General features: G+C 39.9%; 1 protein-coding gene across 1 annotated transcript in view; it reads left to right on the top strand.

Moving 5' to 3' along the window:
- Positions 1 to 14,362, top strand: part of LOC135161992 (protein jagged-1) — a 32,399-nt gene extending 18,037 nt beyond the window's left edge. Inside the window, exons 3-5 of the mRNA XM_064120030.1 lie at positions 4,761 to 5,052; positions 9,146 to 9,764; positions 10,074 to 14,362. Coding sequence (XP_063976100.1) covers positions 4,761 to 5,052; positions 9,146 to 9,764; positions 10,074 to 12,426 — 3,264 coding nt within the window. The 3' untranslated portion in view covers positions 12,427 to 14,362. The remainder of the gene's footprint in view (positions 1 to 4,760; positions 5,053 to 9,145; positions 9,765 to 10,073) is intronic.
- Positions 14,363 to 14,632: the final 270 nt, after the last annotated feature.

Genomic DNA, 14,632 nt, shown 5'->3' on the forward strand with positions numbered 1-14,632 from the left:
AATTGTGAAGGAAATATCGTAGATAAAAATCATGAAATAATTAATTTCAAATAATTTAATATCGTTACGATAAAAACCCTTCACGAATGTCGCATTCCGACGTCCGCCACTACGGGGGGCTCTTCCCCGTGATCCTTCATCCTCAACGTCCCAAATCAAAAGCGACATCGTATCGCTCGCGTGACTCACAACAGAACAGATCAAGAGAGAACAGAATGGAGAACTAGATCTCAGGATTTCTCACGCATCGGGGCATGAATAATTTCTTCAGCTTTTTTTTTTTCGTTGAGTTTTTTAATAGGAGAATTCACTTAATCGAGACCAGTGAATAATGTAGAGAGCTGCAAGGACAGTGGCGAGAGGCCTAGTGGGAGTCCAAGGACTTTGTTTTGCGGGGGAAATTCACAGGATTATTGCACTTGAGGTGATTGAGGACATCATTTTACCGAGATTGTAGATTCAATCATTTTTAATCAACAAATTTGCCGATTAAATTGCGTGGGAAGAAACTGTAAACATTTGTTATTCAATGTACATTATGCAGAGCTATTATTTCTCAAATATTCATAACCATTAATCCGTCTTTCAACTACTCATTTATTTATAAATAAATTATTCCAGCTGGGATAAGAGAGAATTTCCCTGAAATTATTTTCAATTTAATTTTAATTTGTCATTGAAATTAATTGTTCATAGATCTCTCCTAGAAATCTCTCAATTTATCAACTGAAGTAAAATTTAATTAATTACGAAATTTAGCGATGAAGATCGACTGATAACATAATTTCGTTATTTTTGGTAATTAAATTTAATTATCAGTTACAATTAGGAAAAATAGCAAAATGACTTTAATGTCCTTTCGTCACCAGTAAAGTTTCTAATTTTTTTTTTCTTTTCGCTATTAAAATTATTTCTTACAGTGCAGTCCTGAAATTAACAAATAGACCGGCAAAATTCTCGCGATTGAAAGATCACGAAGTGTCACGGATATCGGGACTGTACCACTTGTTGGGACATTCCTGGTAATTCAAATATGTAAACCACTTGGGCGAGTGCAAACTGCCCCCAAAATAAAAAGTAAATAAAAAGTGTAGTGGAACGAGAAATGCCGAGAGCTTCGACAATTCATCGTTCCTGCACGTTTTACTGAGCTGTCGGGGTACCACCGACTTTCAGGACTTTGTACGCGTCCTCACGTGTGTCGTGTCTCTGGTTCAATTCTTTCCGCGAAACCATGAGTACAAGTTGACTGACAGAACAGGGGAGAGGACAGGTGAAAAATCAATGGATAAATAAAATGAGATAATGTGTGTTCTGGTCTATTCGATGAATGTGTGCAAGTCTTATTCACTTCTTTATTCATTGTTTTTACTGGTCATAGTTGTATTGGGAGTATTTACGTGTCTCACACTCGTTTCAATGGCGCCATAATTTTTTTATAGAGAATATGTTGCACTTTGAGATGCTATTCAAATTTATTTAATTGAATTTTTTCACGAAGCGCGAGGCAGAATGTTTTGCAATTGTTTGTCGGATAAATTGAATAATCAGGTTTTTGCCGGCGATTCCTCATTTTTCGTGCCATTTAATTTTTTTAATCAGCGAGCGTGAGAAAATCATTTGGTGGGGAATTTTGTTGGGGAGATCGGGAAATTTCCGGCTTCGAATGGTGGTCACAAACCTCTTTTCATTAATTAATTATCGAGATAATTAACGGATCAATCAATTAAATGAAATGTTTCAGGTTAAATATTTCTCGAACCGAGTGAAATTAAAACGATTATGACCAGTATCGGAATCTGGAAATTTTCCGATCTTCCCGCAGCTAATGACAATTTTTTTCATTGTTTATTAAAATAATTTTTTTGTTCCCCTGTACTCCCCGATTTATTCTTTTTTCATTAGTTACCTTAGTAATTAATATAAAGTCGGAAGTGACTCGATGATCGTCAGTGGGCGGTCTCTGCGGGAAAAAATGTAAACGTGAGGATTAATGATAATGACTAATGAGCCAATGCCAGTCATTGAGAGATCGATTGCACATTTCTTTTTTTTTTTTTAATGGAACAATTAACGGAGAAATCTCGGGTTTTCCGTGCCCCCTTGCAGTGGAAGGGCTGTGAAAAATTCGAGTCGTTCCGCTTCCGTTATTGAAACCTCAAGGCGAATACTAAGTGGGGGGGATTGAATTCGCCCGAGGCTCATCCGGTCGGAGGAACCGCAATAATCAGTCGATCGATTCAGTTGCGATATTTCCGGCGAAAGTACCTCATTCCTGGATGAGAACAAAAGGTACTGATAGTGTATCTCCTTACGACTCTAATTAAATGCTAATTTCAAGCACTAACCGAGGCACATCGAATTTCCGAATTTCCATTTTGTTTTTTGAAAAATTATTACTTTTACCCCTCCCCAAGATCGGAAAATTCTCGGTTCCAAGTGCTGGTCTTAATCCCTTTTATCTTAATTAGTTCTAACGATATTAAATTACAACGGTTTTGTTTAATCAAATTATTTTTTAATTATCTCAGTGATCAATTGAGCGTAACGAGGGTTTGATCAGCATTTTGAGGGGGTAATTTTCTACTCTTCGCGATGACAGGGCTCCCAGGACATTTTTCCGAGTACAGTCACCCAAAAATATTCCTAAAGTCATTTATCAAGCGAAATATTCAATTCGTTTTCGTCCAATTTGCATACAATCCCCGTAAATAAGAAAGAAAGTAATGGCGGAGGGGAGAAGCTCTAAAAATGCACAAAAAATAATGAAATAGAAGAATGCGAGTGTAAAAGTCGCGGGCGTGGGAAAGCAGAGCTCTCGAGCGAGCCACCAATTAACACCAATTAGTGCTCATCTAACTCTAGGTACTTCGGGTCGACGTTGCGCTTGGACTTAACGTATCGTCTGGCTACTCTATATACCGGGGGGTACACCCTGAACGCATACAGTAGATCCCTTTGTACTCTCGACGTAACCCGCGTGATCCATAAACTTTCTAAATTTTTTAATCGCATTTTTTTTCCTTGAAAAAAATTATCACATATAATACCACAAGTGCTTCAAAATTATCGAATATTTCCCGATAGATTCGTTGCAAACAAATGAAGGAGTCAAGTTTTTCAGGCTAAAAAATCACGAGTGCGAAGCACGAGTGATTTTTCCTGAAAAACTTGACGACTTCATTTGTATGCAGGGAACCTAGAGGGAAATATTCTATAATTTTGAAGCTCGAGTGGTATTCAGGGGATTATTTTTCCTATCCAAATTTCGGCCAAGAGAATTGTGCCATGACATGAAAAGAGGTTTATTTGGTTAGGTGTCGTTTGTTTACCAAAATATTCAAAAAATTATCGCTGATATTCGAGGTAAGCTATACAAAATATCAACAAATGGTGCAATTCTATTGGCTGAAATTTGGGTGGGAAAAATAATCATAAAAATAAAATTATTCTGGGGTATCCACTGGCTACTCGACGTTAGTTTTTACACCTCAATAATTTTCGGAAATATTCACCGCACATTATTGCTAATTAATTTTAGTGCAGCCGTATTTTTTAACGTATACTGATTCTTCAAACATCAATTGAAAAAATTCCAGATATAAAATAATTAAAGAAATATAATTTTTGAACATGACAAGGACTTCTCACGAGATTTAACTTCGAAATTCAATGCCTTCACATTTAATTTTCAAATTATTAATTAATTATCGGAATAATTTATCGATAAAATGTTCCCAATAATTTAAAGAATTCTATTCCTCTCAATTGACTTCCATTCATTCAAACTTCTACTCGTTATACCTCAAAGATTTCATTCAACGATTCGGTGTGTGTCCAGTGGTTAAACTTGACGTGACACATACAAGACAGGGGATCGATCATGGGTTAAGAGGGAGTGTGGTGATGGGGGACGGGAGGGCTTTTGTAAGAGAGTATGCCAGACCGCGGAAAATGTCCGACTCTTGACGCGATTGGTATTTATTTATTGCATCAGGCGAACGTCACTCAAGCCAATCATGTTCTTGCGCGGCGTCTCGTCGTTAAAGTTAACAAAAGACGCAGAGAAAAGATTACAAAATGAGGAAAACAGTTCCATGAGGTTGAGAAAAATCCACCATTTTGTTTTTATCGGGGAATTCTTGGATTCGAGTGGTTGAAAAAAAATTATAAATTTTATTCTCGTTTTTATTATGATGAATTATACATGTGATGAGCTGTAAGATCACAGGGTTAAGGACTACAAGGTCAGACTAAGGGCTCAAAAATATCAAAGAAAGGTCCTGGGGTTCGGAGTGAGGTGTGCGATAATCAGATTAAGGGCCGTAATTAAACCCAGCCATTAGTAAATGATCCATAACCGTATCATAATAATTATTACTTTTCCATTTAGAAATTCAACAGAAGAAAAAACAAGAAAAAACGAATGAAAGTAAATTATAAAAATGGAAAAAAAAACTGACTCCGAAACATTGCAATTCCGCTTGTTCCTCATTCCAAGTCACCTCACTTCTAATTAAATTGTACATCCAGACACAAGAGATGAAAAAAAAAAAAAAAAAACCACCAGCCTAGATCGTCAGACCTGCCACCATTTTTGGAAAGCTGGAGCTCCCCAGGTCCCCACATTGCCTTGTCATTGCCCTGCTAAATAAAACAACGAGTTTCACGATTGGATGTATTCCACTGGGACGAGTTTGGAAGTGATATAAATGTGATGAAAAAAAAATTGTTGGCAAATTGTTTTTTACCATTTTCAGAGGCAATTCACGCTGATACTCCAGGCAAGAGACGAAGCCAGTAGAGGAGTCATCGAGGAGACTAGCTACAGTGGTATTGTTCTACCTGGACCCACGTGGCACACCCTCAATCATCAGGGAAAAAATGCTAATCTCGCTTATCGCGTCAGGGTGCAGTGCGCCGATCACTATTACAACGCAACATGCACAAAATTCTGCAGACCCAGGGACGATATATTTGGACATTATACCTGCGATGAAAATGGCGATAAAGTTTGCATTCAGGGCTGGAGGGGCGCTGATTGTGAAACTGGTAAGTTTTTTAATAAATTTTTTTTCATTTTTCATGATTTTTTTCAAGTCTCGGTGAGAGTCAGTAGGAATTTTCCAACTCGATGTGTTTCATAAGTTACGCGAATGAACTATTTAGAGATAAAAAATAATACTAAAAAATAAAAATAAATCACTCAGTTCTTCAGAGTGAAAATAAATAAATTTTGATTTCAATGAATTGAAAATACAATTAATCTCACGTTTAAAATTACTTATTTGGAATAAATTCACTCGACTTCCCCTAGATAATTCAATTTATACCGATTTCACATGTAAAATAATCGAGACCTTTTTAATCGCCCGGAGGAAATTTCCCAGCGTGTCCTTTCAAACTCGTACACGTGAAATAATTCCAAGTTAATACCACACGAGGAATAGGCATCCTCACGCGAGAAGAGAGTGCCTGTATCAGATGCACCACTCACCAATACACATATACATCATGAACTAAACTTGCATGCCGAGAAAACAGGCTTTAAAATCTTTTTTTCTTTTTTTTTTTCACTCTGTCATCGTAGTAAAGGTCGACGGTGAAATTCACTCTGTGTAAGACTTCACTTTATATTTCCCTCGAGTTTAACCAGCATTTCTTATTCGAAAATTGAGCATATAACCTCGCAGCAAAATGCTTTCTGCAGTTTCACCGTCATAACCAGTGGGAATAGTAACTCCTGGTGCAGGTGGGGGAAGAGGAAGACCCGGGTTTCCATTTAGAGGGCTTATAAATTGCAGATAACGATCGTATTTCACTGCATTACATTACAATTCATTCTTACGGTGTGATGGCAGTGTCGGAGGGAATTTTCCAAAGTCAAACAAATTGATGATCTGTTTAAATACATTTTGTGGGTCTTTTAACACAACAGAGAGAGTCATGAGATAGTCTGAGGCGTTGGCTCGTGTCTATCGTATAAAAAAAAAATTATCGCGTCCAAAAATTCGTGGGGTGAGGGGGGCACAGCCCCCCTCTGGTGTGCACAGCCAACGAAGAGGGGGGTACGTTCCCCCTGGGTTTGAAAAAATTGCAATTAGGTCGTCAGGATCGCGGGGGGCCACATCTGCCGCGAAAAATTCAATTAATTTTGAAATTTCCGTCTAAAAATTTAATTCATCTGAAAAATTGTCAAGTAGATGAATGATAAGTAAAAAATTATCCGATGAATAAAAAACCTCAGTAAAAGCCATGACCATTCTCCACTGAGAACCTGTCAATGTCAATCAATATAATCTCCACTAATATTTCCACGGCCATGATGTCACCTTTGTTATCCTCCGAGATATCTGAGATGACAGAGAATGTCCTGTGTGTCCTTCACCTGGGTGAACGTTATAATACTTGTAGACGTTAAATGAGCGCAATCAAGTGACGTCTCAACCTCTTATATTTATACATTGCACAACGGTAGTCAGCCAGAGGCACTCTCCCCGATCTACGCGGCGTGAGAAAAAATTCAAATACCCCTTGAGTGACCTTTTTACTTCGTATTTGCCGCTGCATGAGGTTAAATCAATAATTTTTTAGGGGAGACACAGTAACCCAGTCATTATGACAAAATCATTAATTAGAAAGCAAAACATGATCGATGATTAATCGTTGAAAGACATTGTTACGCGAGGGAATAAAATAATCAATTAAATACCCGGATCGTTAATCTTTAGTTTCATCATTTCATTGGTTTGATAGTGTTTTTTTTTATTGCAAATGTGGTGAGAACCGCGGCATTCAGAAGATCGTAAAATTTCTGTTTTCAAAGATTGGGGATAAACCTCTATAGCTCAACTAGTGGATGATTTGAATCTATTGTCATTTTGAGTGTTCGATCGCAAATATCTTTGGCTTTCTAATGAAATGATTTTTGGTCGTTTCCCATAATTTTTTAATTTTTTATTATTGTGAAAACATTAATTTTGAGATAGAATGTTTTTGGCTTTTAAAGAGGTGAAAATGTGAAGTTAAGGGCGAGTTAAATTATAAAATTAATTTTAAAAAACATGGTTTCGATTCATGACTATGACGAACGGTTGACTGGTGGTCGTTTAACGGAGGTCGCTCGTAAAATACACGAATTATCTCGATGTTGCGTACGCCTCAATGGACGGGGATAAGAGATGGTACATGTCGTACGATCTTTAACAAAAGGTATAGGCAATGCCGGTTGGTTATCGTGCCGGCTTGTCGATGTTACAATAGAGTCTCGCGGGAGTTTTAATAATACAAAATGACCGAGGATCCCTTTCTTCGGGGCTGAGACTAATCGTTACTTCCGTCTCGAGTGGTTAACGACGATGAGATACTCGGTAATTTCATTAATCGAGCGCTTAGTCGGTTCGATTAATATCGTGATGCTCGTGTGGCTGAACAATGTTAAGACTGTTCCTCTTTATTTTCTGTGATAAATTAAAAAAATCATCGGATTTAAAAATATTGTTTCTTTGCTCAAATCGATAAAATATTGAAAATATAAAAACATATTCAGGAAACTGAGAAACAGTCGTCCATTTGTCATCCTCAGTCTCTCGATACCGATGCGAGCGTCAAAATTCCCATGATAAATCATACGTATCACCCTGATTGGCTCGATTCAAGATCTGAGAAACGAATGAATGATAAAAAACGAACGATAACCCGGTGGACAAAAGCGGCATCATCTCCGTGTGCGGCATCAGTCTCCTCTCTGGCGTCATTTGGCTGCCTTGGAGTTATACACTCCAGTCGTTCGTATAAATATCCGTAAATGTCTGTTGTCCACGGTAAATACGATGGGGGCAGGCTATGGCTATTAATCAAATGATGCTGCAGGCCATCACACATACAACTGGCGAATGATGTAACGGTAAAAAGTCTTGCCTCCTTCAACATTTGCAATTGGTTTTATCACATTTTGTGGTTTATTTTTATTTATCTTCGTACTTCTAATGATATTTACGTCTTTTTACAATGACTAACGTTTCACGGCCACCGAGTTATCGAGAGAAACAGGATTCTGCGGCTGATCTCATGGGTTTTGCGAAATTTCTGAGTGATGAGATGTTTTATCGCTGGTGAGAGGAGATTTTATCGGAATTCATGCGTCGACTGGCTTTCCCTTTTGATAATCATTATAGCGATATTTTCCGATGAGTGAGTGAGATTTTTCCGGAGACTGTAGTAAATGTGTCGCATTAAAAAAAAATGTATATTTTATTACGAGTGCGGAAAGCCATTTTTGATTCGTCGTAAAAAAATATTTTTTCTCACGGATATTAACCGATTTTTCCTCATAATAATGAGAGGAAAAAATACGGAGGCTAAACGGTCGCTAAAATTTACTTTTCGCAACATGCGATAAAATAATGTGTTTTCGTACGAGTGCGAAAATGTTTATTTAACTCGCCAGAGGGTAATAGCGTGAGCCACAAGGGAATGTCATAATGTGCTGCTTTGAGGTACTTCTTTATTTTTTGTAATCATATTTTTACACTTCTTCGCTGATTGAAATGGATAATGTCATGCTTTTTGAAGTGAGATAATTTTTACTGAGCTTGGATAACATCTGAATTATGGTAATTTTATGTAAACAATAATTACGTCTTTAAAATAATTACACCTCTGCGATTATGGGAGTAATTATACACGGCATTGTTCACCGCCTTCCCACATTCTAGACACCATGAAAACGATTATCATGTGACTGACTTTGTAATTACCCATTTTACCCCGTTAACCAGGGATTTTCTCGTTTGTCAATATTTTTGTACCAATATTTCCGAAAAAAAAATCAACAGTTTCTTTCAATTTTTCAAAATAACCAGGTGAAACTGAATAAAACATAATGTGTGCTCACTTTACGCACTCGAAATTTATTTTACGCACGATCCTTGAACTTTACGCACAACGCGTGTAAAACAAGTACTTTACGTGCTCCAAAAAGACTTGGAAAACTTTTGTTGTCGATATTGCAAAAATCAAATAGTTCCTGGTACCCAATGCAATTTATTCTCTCCCTCTCAAAATCACCTTAAAAAACACATTATCAATCCCGTTATCTCATTATTGTAACGCACCCTCACATTATCATTTCTCTCTGTTACAGCTGTATGCAAGGAGGGTTGTCACCCCATTCACGGCCACTGCAACGTCTCCGGGGAGTGCAAATGCCGTCACGGCTGGAGGGGTGAATTGTGCGATCAGTGCACCCCCTACCCTGGTTGCAAGCATGGCTACTGCAATGGCTCGAGTTGGCAGTGCATATGCGACACAAATTGGGGTGGAATTCTCTGCGATCAGGATCTCAATTATTGCGGCACTCATGAGCCATGTCAAAATGGCGGCACCTGTGAGAATACAGCGCCTGATCAGTACCGCTGCACCTGTCCGGATGGCTTCTCAGGGCCAACCTGTGAGAAGGTCGATAATCCCTGCGCCTCAAATCCCTGCCTGAATGGCGCGACCTGTCGGGAAATCGGTGAGACCGCCGAGTGCGACTGCGCACCGGGTTTCTCGGGGCCATTTTGTGCTACCGATGTTGACGAGTGCGCCTCCCAGCCATGTCAAAATGGCGGTGTATGCGTGGACGGCAAGAATGAATTCACCTGCAATTGTCCTTCAGCGTGGCAGGGTACACTCTGTCAATTTGATGTGGATGAGTGTGCGCTTGTGGAGTCACCGTGCAAGAACTCAATAACCTGCGTCAATCTCGCTGGAGACTATGGGTAATTAATACGATTGCTGAATCACTTGATAGTTGCAAACATTCAGCCTTGAAATTATGGACAGGTGGATTGATTTTTCTTGGTGGAAGATTTATGAAGATATTTGCAAATCATTGGAGATGAGAACGGTAGTTTTCGTGGGAATGAGGGAACATGAGGTAGTTATTTCCCAGTGAATATTCCTCATGGAATTTCAGCTGGGTCTGCGCATGAGAGTCTCCGTCTCGTAATTCCTTATCTCAAAAATCCATTCACCTGAACCCATCATCACGGAACAATCGTCTTACACTCGTTAATCTTTTTTTCCAGATGCCGATGCAGAAGTGGCTTCACCGGCAAGAACTGCACGAAAAACATAAACGATTGCGTCGGTCAGTGCCAGCACGGTGCCCTCTGTATAGACCTGGTGAACGATTACCACTGCTCTTGCACACCAGGTTACTCCGGCAAGGACTGCGATGTCGACATTGATGAGTGTGCGTCAAAGCCGTGTCAAAATGGAGGGGATTGTCGTGATCTTGTAAACGCCTACGAGTGCGTTTGTCCAGTGGGCTACACTGGTTATCAGTGCGAGATAGATCGCGATCACTGCAGTCCAAATCCCTGCAGAAATTCAGCGCCATGTTTCAACACCCAAACGGATTACTACTGTCACTGCCCTGAGCAGTGGCAGGGAAAAAATTGCTCAGATCCTGCACTTCATAATCCACAGTATCGACTGGAGGATGGCAATCTGGGATGCGGTAGTGAGGGCACACCCTGCGGTGGCCGGGGTAGTTGCTCAGGAGGGATATGCATCTGTGATCCTGGTTACACTGGAACCCACTGCCACGAGAATATCAATGACTGCCGTGGCAATCCCTGTCTGAATGGCGGCACCTGCGTTGATCTGGTGAATAGCTTTCAGTGCATCTGCAGGGAGGGATGGAGTGGTGATCTGTGCGATGAGGACGTCGATGAGTGTCAGGAAGCTCCATGTCGAAACAACGGCACCTGCATCGATGCAATTGCTGACTTTACCTGCACCTGCCGCGGTGGTTGGAAGGGCAAGACCTGCACCCTTCGTGGTGGCCACTGTGAGCCCCTGACTTGCCGTCACGGCGGAACATGCGAAGATCATGGGGATGGTTTTACATGCCACTGTCCGGCAGGGTGGGAGGGCGCTGCATGTCACATTACATCACCAGCGTGTGCCTCGTCGCCGTGTGAAAATGGTGCGACCTGTGTGAATACAGCTGATGGAAATTACAGGTGCATCTGCAGGGAAGGATTTGAGGGTCCGAACTGTCGTCGCGATGTCGACGACTGCAAACCCCTGCCCTGTCTCAATGGTGGACGCTGTGTTGATGGTGTCAACTGGTTCAGGTGCGAGTGCGCGGCGGGATTCACTGGTCCCGATTGTCGGATCAATGTGAATGAATGTGCCAGTGATCCATGCTTATTTGGTGCAACCTGCGTCGACGGCATTGCCTCGTATTCTTGCATCTGTCCACCTGGTAGGACTGGTAATCACTGTGAAATTGGCAATCCAGGGAGTTCAGGGTGTCCCTCGCCCCCTTGGGATGATGACTGCAATGCCTGCGAGTGCCGGAATAACAAGAATCAGTGCAGCAATGTCTGGTGCGGTCAGGGAAATTGCCTGAATGGTACTTCCTGTCTGGCGCACGAGGTGTGCGTACCATCGCCAGGTGAATCATGCCTGTCAGCTCCTTGTTCAGCGTGGGGAGAGTGCAGGCCCATCGAGAGTGGACGAAGAGTCGGACCACCTGCACTACCAGCACCACCAAGCTGCTGGCCAGGCCAAGCGGAGACCGGTCCCACCTGTGCTAGACTCACTATTCTCCTTAGGAGGGATACACTACTTCCTGGAACATCAGTTGAGTTTCTCTGTCGTAGCTTCAGACGACTATTGGCCGATCCACGTAGACCGCAGTCTGTCGTTCTGCTGTGCGATCTGAAGAGTGGAGATAATGATACCATCGAGGTGACGATATTCTCAGAGGCCGCTGGTGATGCTGCTAAGGATCTGGGGGAAAGCCTCAGCAGACCCTTGAGCAGGCCCTTGGCTCTTGCCTCGGTACTTGAGGTCAAGGTCGAGACCACCAGGCTCACAGGGGGTGGCGAGGGAGGCGGTGGAGCTGGTAGTGGGGGCTATGTGGCCGCCCTGGGTGGGGTTGTGACCACTGTTATGTTATTGGGAATTCTTGGGGGACTTTGGTACCTCAGGAGCAGGAGGAGGGCCGGCATGAGCGCTGCTACCACCAGTGAGACGTCTCTTCACAGACACAGGAGTGATCTTGATGAGAAGTCAAATAATCTGCAGAATGAGGAGAATCTCAGGAGATATGCCAATCCTCTAAAGGATCAGGATGGAGAACCGAGAGTCAGTGTTGTCAGGCCCATCAGTGGAATGAGTCTTGGGGGCATTGGGGGAGCCGAGGAGAGCCTTGAGATGGTGTCTGAGGAGGGACGACACAGACTACCGCCGCTGTATAAACCGACTAGTGCTGAGGCTAGGAATAATACAGCTAGTTTTAGCTATGAGGAGAGCCTTCATAAACCTTACACCAAGACGAGATTACAGGAGCCTGGGTACTCGCATCAACAACCTGGGACTAGTGCTGGGGTCGGCCCCAGGCAGGTGCTTACTGTACATGTGTAGGTGGGAGGGTGGTTTTGACGGGTAGTGGAATGGAGAGGTGGGAAAATTTCCAGCTCCGAACTCTGCTTTTTAATGGTTTTTCATTGACGGGATCTCCAGTAATTGGAGATTACGGATTGGAAACGGAAATTTTTCGAACTTTGTAGTGAGACTGGTTTTACCTTGAAATTTTGAGATTATGAAATTTTTTTTTCATTCCATTCAACTACAAATGCACTCAAAACATTCTCTCGCTGTTTGAATATTTTTTATTCCGAGTTCAAATGGGTGATAAAGAGAGCCTGCCGTTGAAGTCAAGGGACTGAAACGTCAGGGTTCATGACTTTAAATAGCCATGTGAAATTAAATGATACAAAATGTTATAATTAAAAGAGATATATACATAAAAAAAATTTATATTGTAGAAAAGTGTGAGTGAGAGATGAGAATTATGGTAGAAACTAGGGAAAGAGAGGACACAATAAATGAGGGAACGCAATTTCTACTTTAATGAGAGAGGACTCGTGTCATTGTGGTGAGAGTCACGTATGACTCATGGACAAATCCCGTTTCTTTTTCTTTTCTCTCTCTTTATTTCGGTTTTTATGGGATTCGTTTTTGTGCTCAAGTACGTCTTGCGTCTTTCTTTTTGCAAATTAATGCGAAAGACTCTCCACAATTGAGAGGACGTTAAATTCTTTTCTTTTGAGCAATAAGAGGAATTAAATTCGATGATTATGAAAACGTGACAATAAATTGAATAACACGATGATTATAATTAATGATAATGACAAGTTGTTATCTCTTGTACATATGTACATAAAGCGTACTTATTAATAATTCTTTTTTTTTCATTCGTCTTCCTCGTGTTTTCCATCCCAAGGCGCGAAAATAATCATTTGAATTTTATTTTTCATAATAAAAAAAAACAGCAGAATCTTTGTAACGTCAGGTTTGTCAATTATCTCGAGAGCGAGTGGATCTGGAGAAAAATGTCATGTAAGATTTTCTCCTCAAGTCCATCGTTCGTCGAGTGGTCTCACTGTGAAAAAAATGTCTGTGCATTTTTTTTTTCATCGAGAAATCTACCACCAATTATCATAAATAAAAAATACTGAATAAGATAAGAGCTAATGTACCGTATCTACAAATTGTGATACTGCCTGCGATGATAAATGAATCGTAAAATAATCCTCAACCGTTTGCAAAAGTAAAATATAAATTTTATCGACGATGAAAAAAATTTTTTTTTTTCAATGAATGACCTTAGGCAGTACAGTGCGTCTATTCGCGACAAAACATTGTGATAATCATGTACGAAGACATCATAACGTCACATCACACGTATAAGTATCGTTTAATTCACCATCTTTTCCTCCCATCTCCCCCTCCCCCCTTTCCCACTTCCCTAATTTCATTTTATGGAAATATCTGTACTTTGTTTTTATGTATTTTTATTAATAATAATTCCTTTATTTAAATACAAAATATTTACGACAGGTTTTTTTACAGCCTAAGGGGTGATTATTGTAATGCACTTGCGATGGATAGAGAATGATAAATAAATATGTACTGTATATTATAATTATGAGGCATATATTATGATAGGAGTAAATGATATATGTAAATGGATAATGCTATTTGATATTCGTCCATTTGAGAGAGATGTGTCACGGCGGTATGCTGGAGACCATTTTATTTGTATATAAACATGAGAGACTCATTAATATTTCGAATTTACGATTTTTTAATTATTTACAAAATGAAAAAAAAAAATAAATAAAGGAACGAATGTGCAATTTTTTTTTTAATTTGAAGAACGCCTCGTTTTAAACGTCGACAATTCTTTTATTATATTTTTCTGTAATTCTGGTAGTGAATAGGTTTCGTAATGTTTCTTATATGTTTTAAAACATGAGGAATAAAAAGTAAATAAATATAAAAATGTTTTATCGTGTTTTTTATTCTTAGTTTCATTTTTTTTGGATCTGTGAAAGGGGACAATAGTCTCTGGGTAGATGACCAACTTTTAAATTCTACAAATGTCGAAGATCACTTGCAGTCTCGCATTTATTTTTGTCTTCCCTTCATATAATGAATTCTCTAAATTCTTAAAATGTATTTCAAAATAAAAAATTCAATGTTTCAAACATCTTATTCACTCTTTGAATATTTCTATCTCAATTTTGTATCAATGGAAAATATTGAACATAATTTCATTGACGAT

This window comes from Diachasmimorpha longicaudata, chromosome 5 (assembly GCF_034640455.1).
Source record: "Diachasmimorpha longicaudata isolate KC_UGA_2023 chromosome 5, iyDiaLong2, whole genome shotgun sequence".
NCBI lineage: Eukaryota > Metazoa > Arthropoda > Insecta > Hymenoptera > Braconidae > Diachasmimorpha > Diachasmimorpha longicaudata.